General features: G+C 55.5%; 6 protein-coding genes across 6 annotated transcripts; 3 read left to right on the top strand and 3 right to left on the bottom strand.

The window, feature by feature from the left end:
* Positions 1-1,527: 1,527 nt before the first annotated feature.
* TRIREDRAFT_22492 (uncharacterized protein) lies at positions 1,528-3,249 on the top strand (the record flags this gene model as incomplete). Its single annotated transcript, XM_006965855.1, has 2 exons — positions 1,528-1,958; positions 2,025-3,249. The coding sequence occupies 2 exons, from the start codon at positions 1,528-1,530 to the stop codon at positions 3,247-3,249; spliced, it is 1,656 nt and encodes a 551-aa protein (XP_006965917.1).
* Positions 3,250-3,471: 222 nt separating this feature from the next.
* TRIREDRAFT_78645 (uncharacterized protein) lies at positions 3,472-4,986 on the bottom strand (the record flags this gene model as incomplete). Its single annotated transcript, XM_006965919.1, has 2 exons — positions 3,881-4,986; positions 3,472-3,782 (listed from the first exon to the last, which is right to left on the bottom strand). Exons 1-2 carry the CDS (start codon positions 4,932-4,934, stop codon positions 3,472-3,474), a joined length of 1,365 nt encoding a protein of 454 aa, XP_006965981.1. The 5' UTR covers positions 4,935-4,986.
* Positions 4,987-5,528: 542 nt separating this feature from the next.
* On the bottom strand, positions 5,529-6,413 carry TRIREDRAFT_31118 (uncharacterized protein; the record flags this gene model as incomplete). The annotated part of the gene is made up of 1 exon (XM_006965871.1): positions 5,529-6,413. A coding segment is annotated over one exon (885 nt), but the record flags the coding sequence as incomplete, so codon positions are not given.
* An 893-nt stretch (positions 6,414-7,306) lies between these two features.
* Positions 7,307-9,342, top strand: TRIREDRAFT_108133 (uncharacterized protein; the record flags this gene model as incomplete). Its single annotated transcript, XM_006966044.1, has 4 exons — positions 7,307-7,568; positions 7,640-7,851; positions 7,939-8,271; positions 8,323-9,342. The coding sequence occupies 4 exons, from the start codon at positions 7,307-7,309 to the stop codon at positions 9,340-9,342; spliced, it is 1,827 nt and encodes a 608-aa protein (XP_006966106.1).
* Positions 9,343-10,524: 1,182 nt separating this feature from the next.
* Positions 10,525-11,813, bottom strand: TRIREDRAFT_108132 (uncharacterized protein; the record flags this gene model as incomplete). Its single annotated transcript, XM_006965918.1, has 3 exons — positions 10,525-10,777; positions 10,838-11,431; positions 11,602-11,813. The coding sequence occupies 3 exons, from the start codon at positions 11,811-11,813 to the stop codon at positions 10,525-10,527; spliced, it is 1,059 nt and encodes a 352-aa protein (XP_006965980.1).
* Positions 11,814-18,125: 6,312 nt separating this feature from the next.
* Positions 18,126-19,726, top strand: TRIREDRAFT_122233 (Isocitrate/isopropylmalate dehydrogenase; the record flags this gene model as incomplete). The annotated part of the gene is made up of 6 exons (XM_006966043.1): positions 18,126-18,182; positions 18,254-18,274; positions 18,335-18,400; positions 18,484-18,778; positions 18,858-19,286; positions 19,349-19,726. The coding sequence occupies 6 exons, from the start codon at positions 18,126-18,128 to the stop codon at positions 19,582-19,584; spliced, it is 1,104 nt and encodes a 367-aa protein (XP_006966105.1). The 3' UTR covers positions 19,585-19,726.
* Between the last annotated feature and the right edge of the window lie 1,382 nt (positions 19,727-21,108).

The following is a 21,108-nucleotide window of genomic DNA, read 5'->3' as shown; positions in this document are numbered from 1 at the left end:
CAAATAGCAGTGGCGCAGGCGCAGGCTCGGGCTCGTCAACCGGCACCCGAACCAGACATCTGCAAAGGGGGGATAGTCGGCGTCGAGGTGGCGAACTGATGCAGGGCGAGATATCCACGGACGCTCTGACAGGCGGAAGCGCCCGAAAAGCAATGGACAGCCGGTGTCTCAAGCGTTTTGCTGATGCTGGTGACGAGCCGGCAGCCACGTTGTGCCGAATCCGAATCGTCAGGAGACAAGACAGATTAACGTATCAGACGGTCAGGATGGGGGCCAGAAAGGACAAGTCAAGGTGCCACAGGTCGATCGACGCTTTCGTACGTGTACGGTAGAAGCAGCGCAGATCGTCTGGCTATCGATACTGGGAGTTGCAGAGCAGCCGCAGCCGCAGCCACGGGATGAGGGAAGGGATCGAGAGGATCAGATAAAGTCGGGAGAAGAGTCCAGGGTTCGGGCAGACTTGTTTGGGGGTTTGGTAAGCGGGGCCCTCCTCTTGGGAGAGAGACGAGGTGAGGGAGAGTCAGGCCGGGACAAGGCAGGACAAGGCCAGGCGGGACGAGTGCGAGGCGAGGCAAGGCAAGGCGGCTCGATTCGGTGTGAATCGATCTGGTCCGACCCGGGGCGAGGTGTGTGGTGTGATTGTGGTTCAAGCTTTTGCGCGCGGCATGAGCTGCATATGCGGATCTGGAGACGTGTTGCGCTGTGGCGTCGAGATCTGGGGGGGATTTGCTGCGATGCCTCGTGGTGGTTCAGTGCCAATGGGGAGCGCAACGGCCGAGGCGAATCGACCACGACAGGACGCGAGACTCTGGTGAGGCTGGTGATGATGCAGGCAACTCTCGGTCAACTAGCAGCAGATCAAACCCAAGCAGACGGTCTGGGTGGTATCGACAGATCCCAAACAGGCCGCAGCGTGTTGGGCTGGCGTGACTGCCGGGCGTTCTAGCACCAGCGAAGCGTCACCTCAGCATGCAAAATGCCCCGGAACGAGCCCCCAAACAGCGCCCACGCCCACTGCAGAGCCCACTAGAGTCCACTAAAGTCCACTGCAACCCACGCCTGGGCCGCTGCCAGCCCATCGCCGTCGCCGGCCGGCCAATCACGCGGCCGTCATTCGACGACCAGATGCCTCTGCTGACAATGGACGCGCGCTGATTGGCCGCCAACCAGCAAATCTAGATGCTCTCGAGGCAGCCACAACCTCGCAATGCGTCGGCCATCGGCAAGGCTAGTCCGCTTCCAGCCTTGCCACAATTGGGGGACGCGATCAGACCGATAAGATAACGCGGTACCTGATTCCAGGTCTCGTATCTGATCGATCTGCACAGATTCAAGCTGTCAGAGCTTTGGCGGCATCTCTCTGTCTCCTCCAACCTCCGCTTCCCCACGCCCATTGCTGTCAATATTCCTCCAACCAGAACGCAAAACGTCACTTGTCACTACGTGCCACACGGCCATCACCTTCTTCTCTCGCTCCACCTTGGGATTGAGCTCTCCTCGGCTCAATCTCCACCACCTTCGTTCGCGATGGCTTCAGATGCAGGCAGCCCCAAACGGGAGCTCACTCCGACAGCCTCCCTCTCGTCCATCCCCCAGAAGCGCGCATTTGACGAAGGCCACAGCCCTGCCGTGCCATCACCCCTCAACCCAGACGTCCGGCCCTCGTCTGAAGCGCAGCATGCTGATGATGCCTCCCAGCTGGGGCGCTCCAAGCCCGTCAGGACAAAGAAGGAGACTTTGAAGAAGCGCGAGGCCAAGGGCGGTGATAGCAATCCCGCCACCCCGGATCCCAAAGCTGGACGCGAGCCCGAGCCGAGCGAGAATCGTCCGTTGCGGTATAAATTGGCGCCGCCAAAGCTATCAGACTTTGATCCCCCCCGCGGGCCTGTCATGACGCTGCATCACCGGGTGGACGGGCCAGATGGACAGGCAATTGAGTTTATGGAAACATCTGACCAGTAAGGAGCTTCAATATCCACTCCCGTTGTTCACGATGCTAACATGTGGGTTTTTACCAAAAACAGCGTCTTCAACAAGAAAAACTTTCGCTACACTCCCTGTATTGCCGATCCCCTCTTCCCCTCAATATTGTACTACCGACAGACCGAACCGGAACCGTTTGGGCCGAGGATGAGCTTCGAGGATGCCGCTACGCACGTCTTCTTCGACCGATCCGGCCGGCAAGTCACCACCGACAAAGGCTTCCGAATGGCGCGGGCCAACGTAGCCGTCCGCGAGGGGAGATGGTACTGGGAGTGCAAGATTACACAGGGCATCCAGCCGCCAAAGGATGGCGACACAAAGCCAGTTGGCGGAAAGCATGTGCGCATGGGCTGGGCCAGGCGAGAGGCCTCGCTTGATGCCCCCGTGGGCTTCGATGCGTACAGCTACGGCATCCGAGACGTCGCCGGCGAAAAGGTCTTCATGTCCAGACCCAAGGAGTTCTTTCCACCCGGCGAAGGCATAAGGGAAGGCGACGTCATTGGCCTCGAAATACAGCTCCCCTCGGAGTATTTGCACAGGAAGATCATGGCCGGCCACTACAATCCCGCCGTGGATGCCGCCGACGAACCAGCGCCGCCGACCGCAGAGGCGGCCAACATTGTGCGAGACCGAGTGCCGATCCGCTTTAAGGCGCACACGTACTTTGAGAAGATCGAGTACCACACCACGAAAGAGCTGGAAGACCTCATGAACCCTTCGCCGGCAGCAGCAGCAAGCTCGTCGGCCGACGCGCCCAGTCCTACACACCCCACGCCTGCGCTGCGCACTCTCCCCAACTCCCACATCAAAATCTACAAAAACGGCGTGCTCATGGGGACGCCCTTTGAGAACCTCTTGGGCTTTCTGCCCCCCGCCTCCAAGCCCATGCCCCAGGTCGGCGCCCGGGAAGGCCTCGACGACGGCATGCTGGGCTACTATCCTGCCGTCAGCGTCTTCAGGGGCGGCGCCGTCGAGGTGAATTTCGGGCCGGACTTTTGGTATCCGCCGGCGGACTACGACTCTACGAATGGCGAGGTGGACATGATCCAACCTGACGGCGTCGGCGCAAACGCCCTCCACGCGGTGGTCGAGCGCTACCAGGAGCAGATTGCAGAGGACATTGTGTACGACATCATTGACGAGGTGGACTTTTGGATGCAGGATGGTGGCGGCGCAACGAACCAGGCGGGCGTCGACGAGAAAAGCAAGGAGGTTGTCATGGCGCCTGGGAGAGAGGAGATTAAGGAGTTGGTGCAGGACGATTGATTTTTTGCGTTGCGTTGCGTTGCGTTGTGAAACTACATAAACCCTGAACATATACGAAAAGATACCCAGATACGCATATTAGGAGGAACAGAAGAAACAACAAACCCAAGTAAAGAAAGTAAAAAGAGCATGCAGTGTCGTCTCATCATCTCATTTCATGACCGTGAATGACAACAAACAAGGGGTATCTCAATCCCATATACCGTAAGCCAGCCGTGTCCTTTAGGAGCGAGTTTGCTCTGCGGGAGCATCTGAAGGCGGCGCCTCGACATCGGGTGTAGTTGCGTCTTTGGGCACTTCCGTCACGAGTACTTCGCCCTCTGGTGAAGTGATGATGACCGGGATAGCGCCCGCGGCTTCCTCCGCCTCGGTGGCCCGGGTGTCCGTTTTGTCGTTCTGACCGGCTTCCTCATCATCATCACTCAGCTCCTCGTAACGCCTGCTGCTGGCTTCAGCTCCAGCGTCGGCTTCTTCACGAAGAATGCGCTCCTCGCGGCCGCGCTTGTAGCAGTACCAGAGGACCAACAGGAGCACTACAGGTTGAATCCTCAGTTAGTTCACTATGCCTCCATCAAAAGAGAGAAAAAGAGAGGGGGGTAGGGAAAAGAAGAGAAGCAAAAGGAAAACTCACAGCTTAGGGCTACGCTCCAAATGACATTCATGCCGATAAACGCCGGCCACCTCGACTTCAACACCTCGACAATCGCCCTCAGCATCCCCACAATCGCCCCGGGCGTCTTGATGAGGTTCGCCAGGTTCTTGCCCATGAGCATCCTCTTGGCGGCGCCCTTCATGCCGCCCTGGCCGACCTTGATGCCCTGCGACTCGGCCGCCGCCGCGAGGAGCTCCGGCGCGAGCGTCGTCGTCAGCTTGTCGGGCATCTGCGTGACGAGCTTCTTCAGCGACGAGGGCAGCTTGTCAAAGAGCTTGCTGATGGTGCCGTCGCGGTCCTCCATGAGCTTGGTCAGGTCGTCGTAGGCGGTGGGCACGCCGCTGACGAGGTCGCGGAAGACTTGGGTGAAGCGCTGGAGAAGGTCGGACGAGTCGACGTCTGCATCGGAGGCGGAGGCGGAAGCTGGGGCTACGGCCTTGTTGTTGCGCGCGGAGAGGTTGAGGCGGTCGAGGACGCGCTTGAGGTCCTTCTTTTCGCGCTCGACTTCCTTGGGGAGCACGGCTTCGGCGTTGTCGGGCTGGAGGGTGGTGCTGGCCTTGACGGGCTCGGCTGTCTTCTTGTTTCTTGTGAAGAGCAGGGAGAGCCTGTTGGGCTTCTTTTCTGCCTTTTCCTTTGCCTTGACATCCTCGTCTTCCTTTGCGCCTGTGGTTCTGGCCTTTCCTGCTTCGTCTGTCTCGTCATCGGTGGTCTTCTTTGATTCAACGTCGGAGACCTCGGTGTCTGAGTGCCAGTCTACGTCGTATGTGTAGATGCGCGGGGGCAGCGGCGGCGGAGGGCCATCGTCGCTCTGGGCAAGGAGCTCCTCGAGGAAGCGCTCGTCTTCGGGCTTGAGGACGGCCTTTTGGGGAGGGATGAGCTCCGAGGCGGAGGAGTCGTAGTTTTCGTCCTTTTTAGCCTCCTCCTTGCTTGCATCCTTCGCTGCGTTGGAGTCCTTCTTTGGATTCTCCTTTGCTGCGGTCTCTTTCTCTTCTTTGTACTTTTTGTACTTTTTGTAGGAAAAGTATTCCAGCATCTTGGTGGTTCGTCTGAGCTGCGCAAGGGTGGATTGCAATAGTGCTGATTAGCAGATAGTAGGAAGGCGTCGGTAGGGGTCGAGTCTTTAGGGAAACGGAGATGCGAAATCAAGATGATCTACCGCCTCTCTCCCTAAGGATCTTGTTTATCTAGCAGATCGTTTGCCACGTGCAGGCGCCAAAGTCGTCACGATGTCAACCAACTGAGACAAAGAGGCGTCGTGAGGGTGATGTCATTGGTGCAACAGCTTTGACCAATCAAGGGCGGCCAAAGTCAATTGCAGCAGTACGTACTCACGGCTTCAGCAGTGTGAGGATCAAGACGGAATATGAAGGATATCGTAGACCTCAGTTTGTGAAGCAAATCATTGATGATGTCTCATGAAGATCATCTCTTCAAAGATTGCTCAGGGTATCATTCATAAGCTATATAGTACAGATTCCCACCCGCTGTACACCCCTTATACTCGTAATAGCAGAGCATTGCCGCCATCTCACATCTTCCCATCTCAGTCATCCTCCTCGCCTTCACTGTCCTCATCGCCTCCCTGCTCACGGACAACCTCGTCCGCCAACGTATTCCTCTGCCCACCGCTCCGTCTTTTACCCCTCTGGTACGCCTCGGTCATTGTGATGGCCCTCTCGCCAACGTAATGCTTGCCACTCCAAGGCCGCGAGCACTTGGGGCACTCTGTCCCCCGCCGTGATCTCCAAAACGCCTCTTGGCAAATGTCATGCAGCCGCAGCGTGCAGTCGGGATCTGAACATCGAAGCCCCCAGGTCACTATCTCCTTGCACGCCTCGCAGAACTTGATCCTTTGCCACTCTCCAGGCTCAGCATCCGGGTCATTGTACATATCAATGAGCCACGGACGGAGCTCTAGGAGCGCTCGCGGCGTCAGCGAGTAAAAGTTCTCCCTGCTAATCTCGAACCAGCCTCCCTCCACCAGGCTCTCCAGCACGCTTTCCACCTCGCTGTGCTTCAGCCCTCTGTCCGTGGGAGCCTGCGACTGCGACTGATCCTCTCCATCCCCCTGACTCTCCCTACGCCGCGGTCGTGCTAGTTTGATGGCTTGCATCTCGGTGATGCACAGCGACTCCATCCGGGGCCGGTTGAGCTTTACGAAGATGTGGTCGAGAACACGCTTGATAAATGACAGCTCCTCTGGGCTGTATATCGTGGCGAGTTGCGTCTGGGGGTCGGACGTGGTGTTGACGAGGGCAAAGATGCGCTCCTTGGTAATCTGGTGCTGCGTGCTGCGGATCTCGTAGTCGAACAGAGATGCTGCGGCTGAGGCCTTGTCGATGTAGTCTAGAAACATCTGTTCAGAGACCTGCTCGGGCCTGCACTCTCTGCTCTCGGGGTCTCTGGCATTTTCGGCGTTGATGATGGCGGCGATTATTGGCCGTGCTTCCTTGAATGTCAAGGTGCCGTGGGCGAGGAGAGCCTGGAGAAAGGCCCTGTTGCCATGGCTGTATGCGGACTGCGTGTGGTGGTCCATGAAACGTGTGGTTTGAAGCTCGACTGTGGGCTTGCCAATGGGTGAGATTAAGGGTTCATTTGCATAACAAAGTAAGTTCTTGTTGGATGATTTCACAGGACGCTTTATCGGCGCTTGATGAAGCAGTTATCGCAAAACGCGTGAAGACGCGTGCCATCTTTAATAGACTGTGGCGGTGCGTGGCTTGATTCTCCTCACAACTCGGTACTCCAGAAAAGGCCAGAGAAGAGGGCTGCCAGCTATCAGATAGAGATAGTCAAAGCCTTCGACTCTCAATCAAAGAATTTTTGGCCTTGAACTACGCACCTACTAAGAGAGATGTCAACCATTCGCTTTCATAGTTCTCTGAAGTTGTCAATGTCACAAGGTGCTGCGCCACATGCTGCTGACTCATCAACGTCAACTTGGCCAAACCACTACACGTCGGCTTTGTCTCTAAGGCACCAGAACTTCATCATTGCGCCAAACCAAACAAACCGGCTTTACCCTGATTGCATGATCTCATCGATATAGAAGAGACGCCCTACAACTGACAACTCACAAACCTCTCATCACGAGACACAATTGCCTCCGAACCGGTCGGGGCTGCCTCTCTTGTGCGCCTCTCACGCCTCTGCCTTTCGACCAGACAGCGCGATCTGAGTGGCCATTGGAATCCTCAACCGTTCTCCAGCAAACTCACTCGAGCATCACAAACCTTGTCTTTCGTCATATTCCAGTCATTTGTATGAGGTAGCACTTAAACACTTGAAGTGCTTGTCTGGTCCAGGGTCACGAGACCCGCGTGCTCAAATAGGCATCCCGAGGCCTGTGAGCCAGACGAGTCCCTCATCGCTCGTCAACGAAAGCAGTATCATGATCTAGAAGCAATGGACACCAAAGACTTTGACGTTGTCCGCATTGCGAGGAGCGATGGAGTCGACACCGGGCCCGGATACTGGCCAGTGGTGGCGCCAACATCAACAGCCGCCAATGCTTCCAAGAAGGGGGGCAAGGAAACGACTGCCGCAGACAAGGCTCCGCGAACGAAGCCCCAGATGACGAGGCTAGCAGAGGACGACCCGAGATTTGTGGAGTGGCGGATCAAGCTGGGGATTCTGTTGAAGCAGGAACTGTCGCCCACGCCAGACGGTAAGATATCACACCCAGAGCATTGTCGAGAGTAGAACGGCGCAGCCTAATTATCATGTGTTTCTCGATAGAAGGAAATCCGTGGTATGTGCATTTCCCACGAGGCTACTGGCTCTATGAAAAGTCAAAGCATCTCTGGGTGTCTGGGTACCCCATCAAGTCCAAGCTGTTCAAGAGTCCTCAGGAGTTTGGTGTTCACTTGATATGGTTGCTGTCAGCGTCCAAGGACTACGGCGACTGCTGCTGTGTGCACTGTAACACACCCGCTCCTTCGAAGCCCCTGGTTGCTCCTGAGGAGCCGACAGGCCAGACGATGTCGCATAGCTCAGCTCCAATATCCATCCCAGCCTCGGCTCAGGCATCAACACAGCCTCCTGTTCAAGGCCCAGCCAGGACAGAGAAACCCGAGAGACCGGTCAAGGTGACGCCTGTCCCTCTGCCCCCAATTCCAGGCCAGCCACCCCAAAGGGCGCCAAGTATTACGCCCGTCCCGCAGGCAGCGCAGCCTCAACAGCCCCAGCAGCCCCAACCTCAGCAGCTACCACAGCAGTTACCACAGCAAAAACCGATCCAGCAGACTCCCGTACCGCTTCCTGCGCACATCCAGTCGAATCAGCCCGCCCAGGCCTCTCAATCCCCTCAGCTTATACAACCAAACCCGTCCCAACCAGTTCCAATGGCTGGCACCAACCCTCCAACGCCGGTGCCTGCTTCCATTGCTCCTGCAACCCCTACACCACAGCAGCAGCAGCAGCCAAAAGCCCAGGCCATCCAGTGGTCCCTAAAAAGCCCACTGCTCTTCCGAGCTGGCGAGCTCGTCTGGTTTCAAACCGGCAATACCTGGCGGCTTGGAATCATTTCAAACCCGGGCAACATGACCCCGAACGGCATGACGTTCGAGCTATTACCGATTGGCCATGCCGCCGTTCCTCAGCCAAACGTGACCAAAGCCGAGGCCGACCTGCGGCCATTCCACTGCTACAGCGTTCCCTCTGTCGACATTGCCGAGCTCAAGGACAAGGTCTTTGACGAGGTCCCCTGGGAGAGCCTGTTCCAGGCCGCCGGGAGCAACGCCGTCCGCCGGGACCTCATCAACCTCGACGCCTCGAAAATGGCCGCCTCCAAGGTCGACTTTTCGCACTCCCTCTGGACCCGACGCGGCGACGACCCCACCGGCAAGGCCGTCTCCTACTACGGCTGCTTCTTCGGCGCCGAGCGGCTCGAGATTGGCGACGCCGTGCGGGTGAAGATGGCAGGGGCCGAGGCCAACTCGAGCCAGACGACCGTCATGGGCCTGCTGCACATCTTCACCAGCGCCGACTATCCCGGCTCCGTCTTCTTCCGCGGGCCAATCTACCAGCTGTCCAAGCAGGGCGCAGCCGCTTCCACCGCGGGGGCCGGCACCGTCATCGACGACGAAAAGGACAAGCTGCCCCTCGCGCTGCAGGAGGAGGTCCGGTGGCGGACGCAGGTCACGCGCAGCCGGCAGTGGTGCTGGGTCCTCATCAAGGACAACGTCGTCTTCAAGGAGCAGTCCATCCGCGGCCGCTTCTACCCCACGCACCGCCTCATGCCCATCTACAACCCCAACGAGTTCAATGCCTTGCTCGCGGGCCAGCAGCCGCTCAGGGATCAGCATATATACTTGAACAACCGCATGGATGGCGCGGGCGGGAGACACATTGGACGAAAGGCCAATCGACTGGATACGCTGGGGCCTTGTGTGCCGCATACGGCGAGGTTGATGCTTGAGCCGCATATTCAGGAGGAGTAGGTAGCTGGTTCGTGCGCGGGGGGTCAGGGATGTGATGCGGTGAGTTTGACGTATATGAAAGAGTATAATGGGAAAGGCGATATAGGTAGATCTTGATGGCCTTGGAGCAGATGATTGGGATGATAAGATTATAGCACGGTTCAATTGCATTTAATAACAACAAAACTGCACCTCTTTCACATCATCTGCATATATGCAGATATTTGAGGAGGTAGGTTAGCACTCAGAAGAAAACAGGCATAACAGTCAGGCAGATATTCCAGTTGTATTCATATGTGTGTATATCAATATCCGCCGCACGTCTGGATTAAGAGAACAAGGAGAGCGAGGATGTTGCAAAGTGTTCTGCCAAAAATCACGCTGAATCGACCATGTGGTATAGAAACGAAGGAGGTATAAAGATGCAGAATCAGATGAAAAAAAAAATGGATATAGTGTATCAAAGGAGAGCGAGGGATGCGTGCGTGTGTGTGTGTGTGTGTGTGTGTGTGTGTGTGTGTGTGTGTGTGTGTGTGTGTGTGTGTGTGTGTGTGTGTGTGTGTGTGTGTCTGATGTGTATGTAGTATCTGGAACGGAAAAGGAAAAGGGATGAAGACCAGTTCGTGCTCACAATCGCTTTTTGCGCCAAGGAAAAGAAACAACCAGAAGTAAACAGCAACAGAAGTAGTTTTCTTCTTTTTTTCTTCAAACAAGAACAAGCAAGGCAAACAGGTAAAACGACTCGTTCATCAATGTGAGCTGACTATTTCCGAGTTGAAGCCATCCTCCTCGTGTCACAAGGTAGCCAGAGCGATGAATAGGACTTCATGTTTGCTATCCCGTTTTAATCCCTCCCACCCTCCTGTATTTTCCATGACAAAAGAAATGACAGCTGCAGAAGTTCGCAGGTTCGCTGGATCGACGCTGAAAGAAAAGATGAAAAAATTCGTCCCAGATGATATTCAATGTCTGAGAAGAATAGGGGCTGGGGAGAAGGCGGAATGCTTCAGCACGGGAACGGCGCTCTGAGAAAGTCGAATTATGTCGTTAAATCCGTCTCTAGGTATGAAGTAACAGACGTCAAGGCGAATGAGAAAGAAAAACAATGACAGGAAAGGAACAGGGATTCAAGGGTCAAGGCAGGCAAAAGCCTTGCCCGTGCAGACCCAGCCCCAGTGAAGATGGAGCCTGATCAAAGAAGCCCTATGTGACTTTGAGGTTGTCCAACTTGGCTTGTATTTGCTGCAGAACATCTGGGTCGGGTATGGGTTCCACCTTGCGAGGCCGAGCACGAGGAGAGGCTTTCGATTTTGGAGTCTTGCACTTTCTGCACTCCGTCCCGTTCGGGGCGTCCTGAGGGTAGACCGTCTTGCACTTTTCGCATTCGTAGTGAGGGACGCTGTTGGGCCCAAATTCATCGCCGGGATATCCAAAGGGATATTTATCCTTCTTGGGCCTACCACATGTCTCTGTTAGCATATACTGGACGGTATGACTTATCAATGGATCGACTTACGGGTCTCGAGGACAGTCAGTGCAGCGGACGTGACTGCATCTCTCGCAGACTTTGGTTCCAGCAATGAACAATGTGTTGCATTCATGGCAAGTCCGTCGGACACGTTGACGGGGCTTCTTGTGGACAAGGTCCTGGCCGCCTGTCTTGCTGGGGCGTGTAAGCACAAAGTTCTTGTCCTCTGGGCCGTAGTCGGGCTCGATCGGCGCGTTCTCGCGGTTGGCCTTGATCTTGGCAGCTCTCCGCTCTCGACTAGCAATAATTTCGGCCTCGGTGCGCTTCGGCGGGTAACGCGTGCATTTGGTGCAACGAGCGTGGTTGCAGTTGGGACATTCCTTGCCAGCGCCAAAGGTAGCGTTGCAACGATGACAAGTCCGGCGAATGCGCATTCGGATGGGCTTGTCCATGCGCAGGACGGTGTCGCTAGGGATGGCCTTCTGCCATTCCATGGGCTGAATCTCCAGGCCAAATCGTTCGTTCAACTTCTTTGCTCGCTCCTCGAAAAGCTCCAGCCTCGAGAGCTTGCTGACTCCAGCCAATCCCTCGTACGCAGCTCGCGCCTCGGCAAGTCTAGTGGCCGCATGGCTGCTGCTGCTCCTAACATCAATCGTTAGCACACTGCAAATCGGACAGGACGGTAGCCGGCAGACGGCAGACAGCTCCCAGAGGCTACCGGAACGAGTGCCACTGAGCATCGTTGCACGGAAGGTTGCCGGAACAGGACAGCTGGGCGAAGCCCAAGAGAATAATTTCAGTGTCACACATACGGCTTAGAGACAGCATCGGCTTTAGTCACTTGGACGGCGACGGGCACGGCAACGACGCCGCTTTGGGGGGCCGCAGCTGGAGGCGCGGCAGCTGTCGACTGACGTTTCGAACCACTCCGCCAGGCGGTCTTGACCTTGGAGAACACCCTTCCGATTCCCGACTTCTCCTTCCCAGGCTTGGGCGTTGTCGCCGGTTGTGCAGAGGAGCTCATGGTGTTGTTGGTTGGTGTACAGACGACGACGGCTGTCTCAGGATTGTGAACACCCGAAGGGAAAAAAGAGCCGTTTGGCACGAGGAATCCGGCAGGCTGGTAATCGGGTATCGCAAGTGGTAACAACTCGAGGTGACGTGTCGAGGCAACCGGAGTCCGTTCCGTTTTTCGTTTCTTTTTCTTTTCTTCTGCAGACTCCTTTTCTGATAACTGCTGACTTTTTTTTTTGTCTTTGCTTTTTCTGCTTTTTCTCGGGGAGTAAGTAGCCGGTAGCTACAGTTACCAAGGTAGGCGATCCTTCGGACTCGTGGGCGGCTCGATAGCTGAAGAGAGCTGGAATTGAAGTCGACAAGAGCTGTGAGGGCCCGGGGCTGGTAATAAATTGCAGATGACGGCCCAAGGACAGCGCATCATCCGACGCCCTGCTGCGATTGACGTGAGGCCGGACACAGCAAAAAAGGGCTCTGGGCGCCGCTGAGGTGGTGTGCGAGGATTACAGCAGAGGGAGTCTGCAGGTGAGCGGAGGAGAAGCGACGGGTCGCACAGCGTTGGACGTCCAGCGGTTTTAGCACTAGGTAATGCCGGGTTGGGCCAGGTGCTTTTAGGCCTGCACCTTCAGCGGTCTTAGCGCGCGTGCATCTCGCACGGTGGCCGTACGGTGCCCAGACCCCCTGCCGCTGTGGCGACCCAGCGACCCAAGCCGACCACCGCGGGTCGGGTGTACCGTGCAGGGTGCTGTTCGCACATGCGCCGGTCCGGCTCCAGCAGCCCGGGATGGTTCCTTCCCTGAAGCAGCACCTGGCCCCTGCCGCTGGACGGGGGGACTTATCAAGTTGCAGGTACCTGGTCCGCCGGCAGGTACGAGCCACGGACACCACGTTGCTGCGAGTGCTGCATGTCGGACCACCTGGGATTAAGTAACGCGGTACATAGGTATCTACTTGCACGCCCGCCCTCTCGTACCTGCCAGTACGAGAATGAGCAGCAGGGCGGAAGGAATCACCGGTGCGCCAGCTGGGAAGAGGTCATCAAATCAAACCAAGCCGCTACCATACAGAATGTACCTTCCTACTAAGTCGTACAGGTACCTCTCTACCTTACCTCAGTTGAGAATTTGCCCTCAATAGGAGAGATTGAGGTGTGATGCGGCACGACTGTGCGCTCCATTACCAAGTTTCGACTCCCCAAGTCAGTTCCATCTTACGACTTCAAAGCTCATCATATCAACCGCTGCTAATTGATTCATGCTGCCAGGTAATATCCAGGTGTTGCAGCAAATGCCTGTACTAGTACTCGTACAGTGCCGAAGTCTCATCGCAAGCGCGCGACTCATGGAAGAGACACAGCTCCTATTCCGACTCTTCTTCTCTCCACTCCCCTACGAATTAGCAGCAATTAGCAACGGGCGACGATGGGGCTCGCCAAGGGTGTCCAGCGCACCGGAGCCTGGCGCGGGGTCTGTCGAGTCTCTGCCCCAAGTCCACAAGCGTGCCGCACGCTGGGAAGCACGGCGCCAACAACGCAGGAGGGTCCAGGCCATGGGCTGTGGTTGGGCGGGCGGAGCGTCTGAGACCCAGCTCTCTGGGAGGATGGTGTGCGGAAGCGTGTAACGGGAGCTGCCAGCGGGAGCACCAATCCATCGACTCCCGTCAATCCGCACCCAGCCCGTCGGGTCCAGCAGCGGCCGGTCGGGCTTTGGGGCCAGCCAGATTCGCCGCCAAGGACGACGTGATGCATCCAGACACGTACGTACAGTAGCGCCCTGCAGCACGTCCTTGCGTCTACGAGTACTAGGTATGCAGCGCGCAGATGCCAGTGCGCGCGAATGGTCCCAGTGCCTCTTGTGCCAGCAAAGCTCTCCCGACTGGCGCACGAAGAGTCGAATCGAGGAGGTGACCCGGCCACGGGAAGGTGGGGGAACTCTCCCGGCGAATCCCAGCTCGTGCTGGTTTTACGTATATTACGATCGTGACTGGAGCCGCAAGCACACGTGTTTCTTTCCCTACGGAGATTTCCATCGATGGATGCTCGCAGTTGCACCATAGCCCTCCTCTGTCATCACCGGATACAGAGCGACGGTCTGCGTTTGAGATTTAGACCACTCTCTCCGTCCAGCACATGGCTAGCAGGGCTGCAACAGGGCGGACCGTCTCGAGCCTTGCCATGGGCTGTCGTATTCTAGCCCTATCACAAGAGGTCAGCGAAACCCAGCCAGTGCTTTTACTGCTAGTGCTGCGGTTGCTAGCACCAGTAGTGCTTTGCAAGTTCACCGAAACGATGCTCTCTGCCACTATTTTGTCTCTTTCTTGGCCGACACTAACTCCCTAGGTAGGCTTGATCGACCATGCGCCAACAGCATTCCACCCAGGGGGGGGCCGATGTTATTCTGTGCTGTTTCGGCAGCCTATTATTATGAGGAAATCTCGGGCACACGGGTCGCCCTTGGATTATCGCAGCAATCCTTGAGCTTCTTGCGCTTACACGTCCTTGTCACTCGTGCTCGGACGTCTCACACGCAGTACGTAATGCGCCAACATCGCAACCTTGTGAGAGCTTCTCTCCACGCTGCCATGGTGCAAACCCGTTTGGCAGATACAGAGCGCAGAACAATACATAGGATACCTGCGAGTTGACATTCCTTACACCTACCCATGCTCGATATAGTATGACGGATATCAGTTTTGGTGTTCACATGCCCGGTATGTATTGGCAAGGAGCTGCTACTTCGTCCTGCTCTCTGCCCATTTGCTTCATGCTGACATACGGATGAAGCCAATCAATGCATTGCCAGAAAACAAAGTGCGTGGAATTGAGTCCATACCGAGGGAAATGTGCACATCGCGGAGGTTACACAATGCCTTTTGCGATCAATCCTTACGGGCAATCGCCGCCCTGTGCTGATGACATGGTGACCACGGCTGGAGATTGGACACTGTGGCGGAGTCTTCCGTACCGGCTACCAGGTAGCAGCACCTCTCGCCGCTTACTCTGTTGCTCCATGCAAGTCGACGCGATGGGCCAGCTGGGCTCTCTGCCATGGTATTTTAGGCGAAAATCGAGCTAGCAATGGCTCTGCACACGCCAGTCATTGCGCGACGCCGTCTCTCGCAGCCTTTGCGCTTCTAGAACGGCGATGGCACCGGCTTCAGGCGCTGCGCATCAACAGAAGCGTCTGGGCGTCGAAACAGGAAGCTGGCCCGACAGTATGGCATCGAATCCCCGCACGACACGACCATTTCTGACACTGTAGCTCGACGACGGCGGGTTTTCTGATGTGTCAACTCTCGCACACAGTCAGTTCGAGCATGCCTGCTAATTTGAGACCCCTGGCCAGTTGGAAGGTGCATCATGCAGCAGCCGCATGCCTGGTCAAACCCTGGCCAGGCTTCGTTTCCGCGGCTTGGCCTCCGGCGGGTTGCGGTTTGTAGGGAGGTTCCGGAAGAGCATCGTACTCTACGAGTAATCGTATGCGTGCAAGGTGCTCCGTACCCTCCTACGGACGATGCGTTGGAGAGAAGGAGAAGAAGAGACTTGGAGTCTGTACGCTGTCGGTACCTCACTGAGCAGTGACACACGGCAAGGACCGAAGCGTTCTTGGCATCAGTTGTCCCCATCGCCAACGAGCCAGATGCAGACCCACTGACGGACGCTGCTGATGATGAGAGATCGCTTAGTACTTCGCAGAAGCAGCTGTCAGAGTATACCTACTACTACTAGTCTGCCAGTCACGATTCCCCCCTACTTCCAACACCTGGTATATGTAGGTGTTAACCGACGGTGAAGACAGAGATGAAGCAAATCGAAGCCGCTGATAATCAGGCCCCCGTGCAAGTCTCGACTACGAACACTGTGCCGCGTGACACAATGTCCAGAAAAGCTCTCAGTTGCTTCGCCCCCTGGGGTAGCATTGCCGATAGCACATTTTGGGTTTCTAGCAAGCTAACTCATGATGGTACAGCGCACTGGATGCAATTACCTTCCGAGATACTAGTAACAGCATGCCGCCACACGCGTCGACAGGCTTTCAGCAACCTTCCTTTCTACTCGGCTTCTGGCTCAGTACTCGCAACTCGCACTTGGAACCCTATGACTCGACTACTACATCATATGGCAGAGGGGGTTTGTCTTCGTTTGGGCAGGCTTCCCAGATACTAATATGCATGGCTGTTTCTGCATACGACAAGGTAGTGCACCCAACGAGCCGTAACGCAGCGTCCCACAGTCCTGGAGACTGGCGTTCAACAAGACAGCGTGGCATGCAGGATGTCTCATGCTTCTCCGCGAAGCGACTGCCACCCTCTGAGCGGTTTATACAAGCAGACTCCGAGAAACCAATCCCTCCCGAAGCATCCTAGACAGTGAGAGCAGTGCGCGGGGGGACACTTCCGGCACTGCCTCTCGGTTAGACAGCGAGCACGCGTCTCGCTTGGGGGAGAGAACAATGATGGTGCCGTTACATCCCCAAAGCGAAGCCCGACCTTCTGCAGCAGCGTCCTATTGCCATAAATATCATATTGATCGAGGACGCAGACATTCCACGTATCCGTTGCACTCGCTGGACCACTTCGCACGGTGGTTGTTGCTACAGGTGGCATCACAACCCACTGTAATAGCTCAGAACTCCTTCTTTTGAGCAGGCCCTTGGAAATGGAACCGGGGCGATCCGCGCAACTTTGGAATAGCAGGGTCCATATTATTGATTAATTACTACCATTTCGTTTGAGGGACATATCGGGCTAAATACTCTATAAAAGTACTGTGCTGCTGATCCATGCAAAGAATGCAATCAAGTGTGGGACGATTATATTGTCACATTTCATCTCGTGGGTCCCAAGCAGAGGGGTGAGTCGCTTTGAGCCGTTCTGCTGGTACAGTAGACATGGCTTGTTGAGACGGGACAGACAGACTTCAGAGCATACCTAGGGACCTAGTAGGGGACACCCCGGCCACGCTCTCGCAGGCTGCAACAAGGTAGCCATGACCTTACTTTACGTTTTAGGCCAAACCGAGAACGAAGGCTGTTGTCACTTTACAGTACGACGCCAGTGTGGAGCATCGCGGCGTCTCGGAGCTGCTCGAGGCCAAAGTCGGTGAGCTCTCTCGACTTGTCTCGCAATCCGGCAGCCAAGCTTATCTGCATGGAGGGTTGCAAGGCCCTTGCAAGCTTGATGAAACAACATCCGGCACGCAATCGCTACTACCTATTCATACATGCCCGCTTGCAGTCCAAGCAGAACCACATCCCGAAGCCGTTTGTGTGTAATGATTTGTGACTAAGCAATCCCGGCAGCCGCTCATTTCCATCTCTTGAGGTGCTCCGTTTGATACCCTCCAACCCAGACCCCTCAATCGCATTTCTCATTGATTACGGACACCACCGTAACGGACGGGGGAAACCGGCCAACATGGACCAGCTTTCCCTTCTTGTTGTTTCTCGCTGGCGTAATTGGGGATTATAGCTGGCCTGTGGGCCGTTGATGCGGCCTACGAGGCGCATCTCCTTGTTTCGAATGAGGAACCTTTGTTTCTGTGCCGTCTTTGACGTTGAGATGGTCTGCTCGGGTTCTCACAAGCTAGTCGGTTCAGTATAAGTCGTTTCGCAGTCGGCGAAGTGGCGCGAGTTACGGCCTCTACTGATGCATATACAGCCTCGAACTGCAATTTGATACTTGACTTCGACGTCAAACGCTTCGAGCAAGCATCCCCAGGCAGTATGAACTCCAGCTTGGGCTGGTCGTTCACTGATGTTGGTTTAGAGCCTTCCGATTTCGGCACCCGCTTGAACAGCCATCATGTGTATAGAGAAGTCCCCGAGCTGCAGCATGCTTCCCTTTCAGATAAAAGGGCATTTGCCGTTTGTGTCTAAACGCCTCCTTCCAACAAGCCGCTTGACATTACCTAGTAGTAGCATTTGACACAGGGATGATGGTTCAGCATCTGTGTTCCTCTCTGTATAAATGATTCGAATGTCTTTTCGCATCCTTGAACTACACTATCTACCTACTCTGGTTATATATCAGGACTCCGTAGCGACTATGTTAGAGGTCAGGCAAAGATCATTACTTACAGAGTTGGTAGACCAGGTAGGCACAAGGTAAGGTAAGGTAAGGAAGCTGGTTGAAGCTCCTCTCCGATTTCGGCAGGTGGGGGCAGGCAGAGTTGCGCTACTCGCGAAAGCTCCCCTCGCCGACTTCGCTTCTCACGTCACTATCCATCATCTTTTGGCTTCATTTCTCTTCTCCTTCTTGCTTCAATTCTCTTCACAAACCTACCCAATTGATTGGAACTCGTCTACTTCACAAGCTCTAAACCATGGCGGAACACAACATTGTCGTTTTTGGGGGCGATCACTGCGGCCCGGAGGCGAGTGTGCTCCCTGAGCTCTTTTCGCGTTTAACGCAGACGAAGAGCAAAGAAGCTAACTGTGGTGATACGGATAGGTCGTTGCTGAGGCGATCAAGGTACGAGTCGAATTCTCCGCGACGCACGCAGACGACCATCTCTGACAAAAGATGCTATAGGTTCTCAAGACGATCGAGCAGCTTACCCCTAACAAGTTCAATCTCAAGGACCACCTCCTCGGCGGGGTAAGTCGTTCTTTGATTTCCCAACGCCAAGTCACACATGTCTATCGAGAAACATGTTGCTAACCTCGGCCGTTTCCCCATAGTGCTCCATCGACAAGACCGGCTCCCCCCTCACAGACGAAGCTCTCGCCGCCGCCAAGTCCGCCGACGCCGTCCTTCTCGGAGCCATTGGCGGTCCGGAATGGGGCACCGGCGCCGTTCGTCCGGAGCAGGGTCTGCTGAAGCTGCGCAAGGAGATGGGCACCTACGGTAACCTCCGGCCCTGCTTCTTCGCCTCCGATGCCCTCGTCGAGGCCTCTCCCCTCAAGGCCTCCGTCGTCCGCGGAACAGACTTTATCATCGTCCGCGAGCTTACGGGTGGCATTTACTTTGGCGAGCGTAAGTCGTCCCTCTCCCAGGTTGTCGTAAGTATTTAGGCATGATAAATTGACCCGAGCTTCTTCACCACGTCATACAGGCAAGGAAGATGATGGATCCGGCGAGGCGTGGGATACGGAGCCGTACTCCCGCCCAGAGATCGAGCGTGTTGCGCGATTGGGTGGATACCTCGCCCGCGGTAGAGGAGAAACGACTGTTACCTCGCTGGACAAGGCGAATGTGCTAGCGACAGGCAGGCTCTGGCGAAAGGTTATGGATGAGGTGTTCCAAGCTGAATTCCCAGATCTCAAGGTCAAGCACCAGCTTATCGACAGTGCGGCCATGATCATGGTCAAGAGCCCGACGCAGCTTAACGGCGTTGTACTCTGCTCCAACCTTCAAGGCGACATACTTTCAGATGAGGCCTCCGTCATTCCTGGTAGTATCGGCTTGCTTCCCAGTGCAAGTCTCAGTGGAATTCCGGACGGAAAGCAGCCCAAGGCCCAAGGCATTTACGAGCCTATCCATGGTGGGTTCTTACCTCCCAATCTGCCCCCTATATTAACGACTTATTAACACACACGTCTTCAGGGTCCGCGCCAGACATCAGTGGCAAAGGAATTGTCAACCCGATTGGCACCATCCTCTCCGTGGCCATGATGCTGCGTTACTCCCTGAACCTCCAATCCGAAGCCAAGGCCGTGGAGGACGCCGTCCGCGCCGCTATCGATGCCGGGCTGAGGACGAAGGACATGGGCGGCAACACGGGCACTGCGGAGGCCGGCGATGCCATTGTTGCCGAGCTCACCAAGATTCTTAAGGCATGAGACAAAATTAAACGAGAAAAACAAAAAGAATAAAAGAACAAAAGAATAAAAGAAAATGACGGATGATGAAAACACGCGGTTGGAAAATCCAGTGGTGGAAGAAAACCATGGTGTTGAAGCGGCATGAGAAAAAACTCCTGGCCAATCGTGATGTCCAGGAATATGATGAAAACGGTAGGGAAACGGTAAGATATGGGAGAATACCTTAGTACCTACGTACCTACACCTTATACCTGACTGCGTAGAAACGGATGCTGAATCACGTTTCAATTTCCGTTTCATCGAAAGTAAACGTTGCTGGAATAAGACAGAGGCCCATTTCCCCCAATTCAGGCCCTTTTTCCAGTAGTATTCTGCTTGGACTACCACTTTCCAGGTTTTGTCCTCTTGACCAATACAACTACTATTATCGTCTTTGTGTCTGCAAGACGACCCCTTGAACCGACAGACGACGGCTTTCAGGGCACAGGCACGAGTCAGAGCTGCCATCCGATCGGTTTCGCAATGGGACCCGGCAAAGCAACCCGAATTTTCGTAGCCGCTCTCTGTGGACCGCCGGAACGAAACCAAGCTCTGCGTCGAGGTGGACAAGACAAGACGCCCACGCCCTGCATCGCACCCCGGGGCCTGGCACCGAGGACGTGGATGAGCCAATGGGTCAGGCAAGCATATTGACGATGCCACCACACCCGGCGCTATTAGCCTGAGTTGCAGCAGGACGCGACGCGAGTGGTGCCTTTTGGGTAGCCAGCTCGCCATCGTACGATTCCTGCACACACATGCAAAGCACGGGGAAGCAGCCGTTGGGCTGCCGGAGACAAATGACGTTGCATCCCTGCCCTCTCTACATACAGTATGTACAGTATGGATGCCATCTGCTCCGGACGACTGGGTAGCTCTGCTTGCTGCGAAGCAACTTCATACTGTAATCTTGCCTCCCTCCCTCCCTCCCGTCTCTCTCTCCCTCCCTCTCTCCCAACGCACCCAGCTCGGACCGCTCTGATGATGAACAAATGGCTCAAGGGCATGCATGCAACCCGGGAAATGACCATCCCTGCTCTACACGAAAGACACACAAGAAAAAAGGGAGGCGTCCCGTCCAACTGGGTTCCCGCTTTGCGCTAGTAATCAGGCTTTTTTTTTCTCGACATGCCAACAAAGCCAGTGTTTCTCAACTGTATCGATTATTAGTGGAAAATTCGCCAAGGCCGAGGTGACATGCTCCCGGAGCAGCGAAAAGCAGCTGGGACAAAGTTGTGGCACTTTGACGCCAATAGCGGGACCCGGGATACATATGTAGGAAGCAGGCGATGCGGGAGACTGTGTACGAGCGACGACTGGGTTCCCTGACGGATAGTATCAGTTGTCCGAGAAGCCATGTTTACCCCATTCTGCTGACGGTGTTTTTGTTGGGTGGGTGTTGTTCTTCAGAGGACATGCGGAGAGCGCAAGTCAGCGACGGGACCGCGGATAACTCCGACAAGCCTTGTCCTAGGAGTTCAGCGTTCTTGTTTCCTGATTATA

Source organism: Trichoderma reesei (genome assembly GCF_000167675.1).
Source record: "Trichoderma reesei QM6a unplaced genomic scaffold TRIREscaffold_11, whole genome shotgun sequence".
NCBI lineage: Eukaryota > Fungi > Ascomycota > Sordariomycetes > Hypocreales > Hypocreaceae > Trichoderma > Trichoderma reesei.
This window is presented reverse-complemented; position numbering and strand designations above follow the sequence as displayed.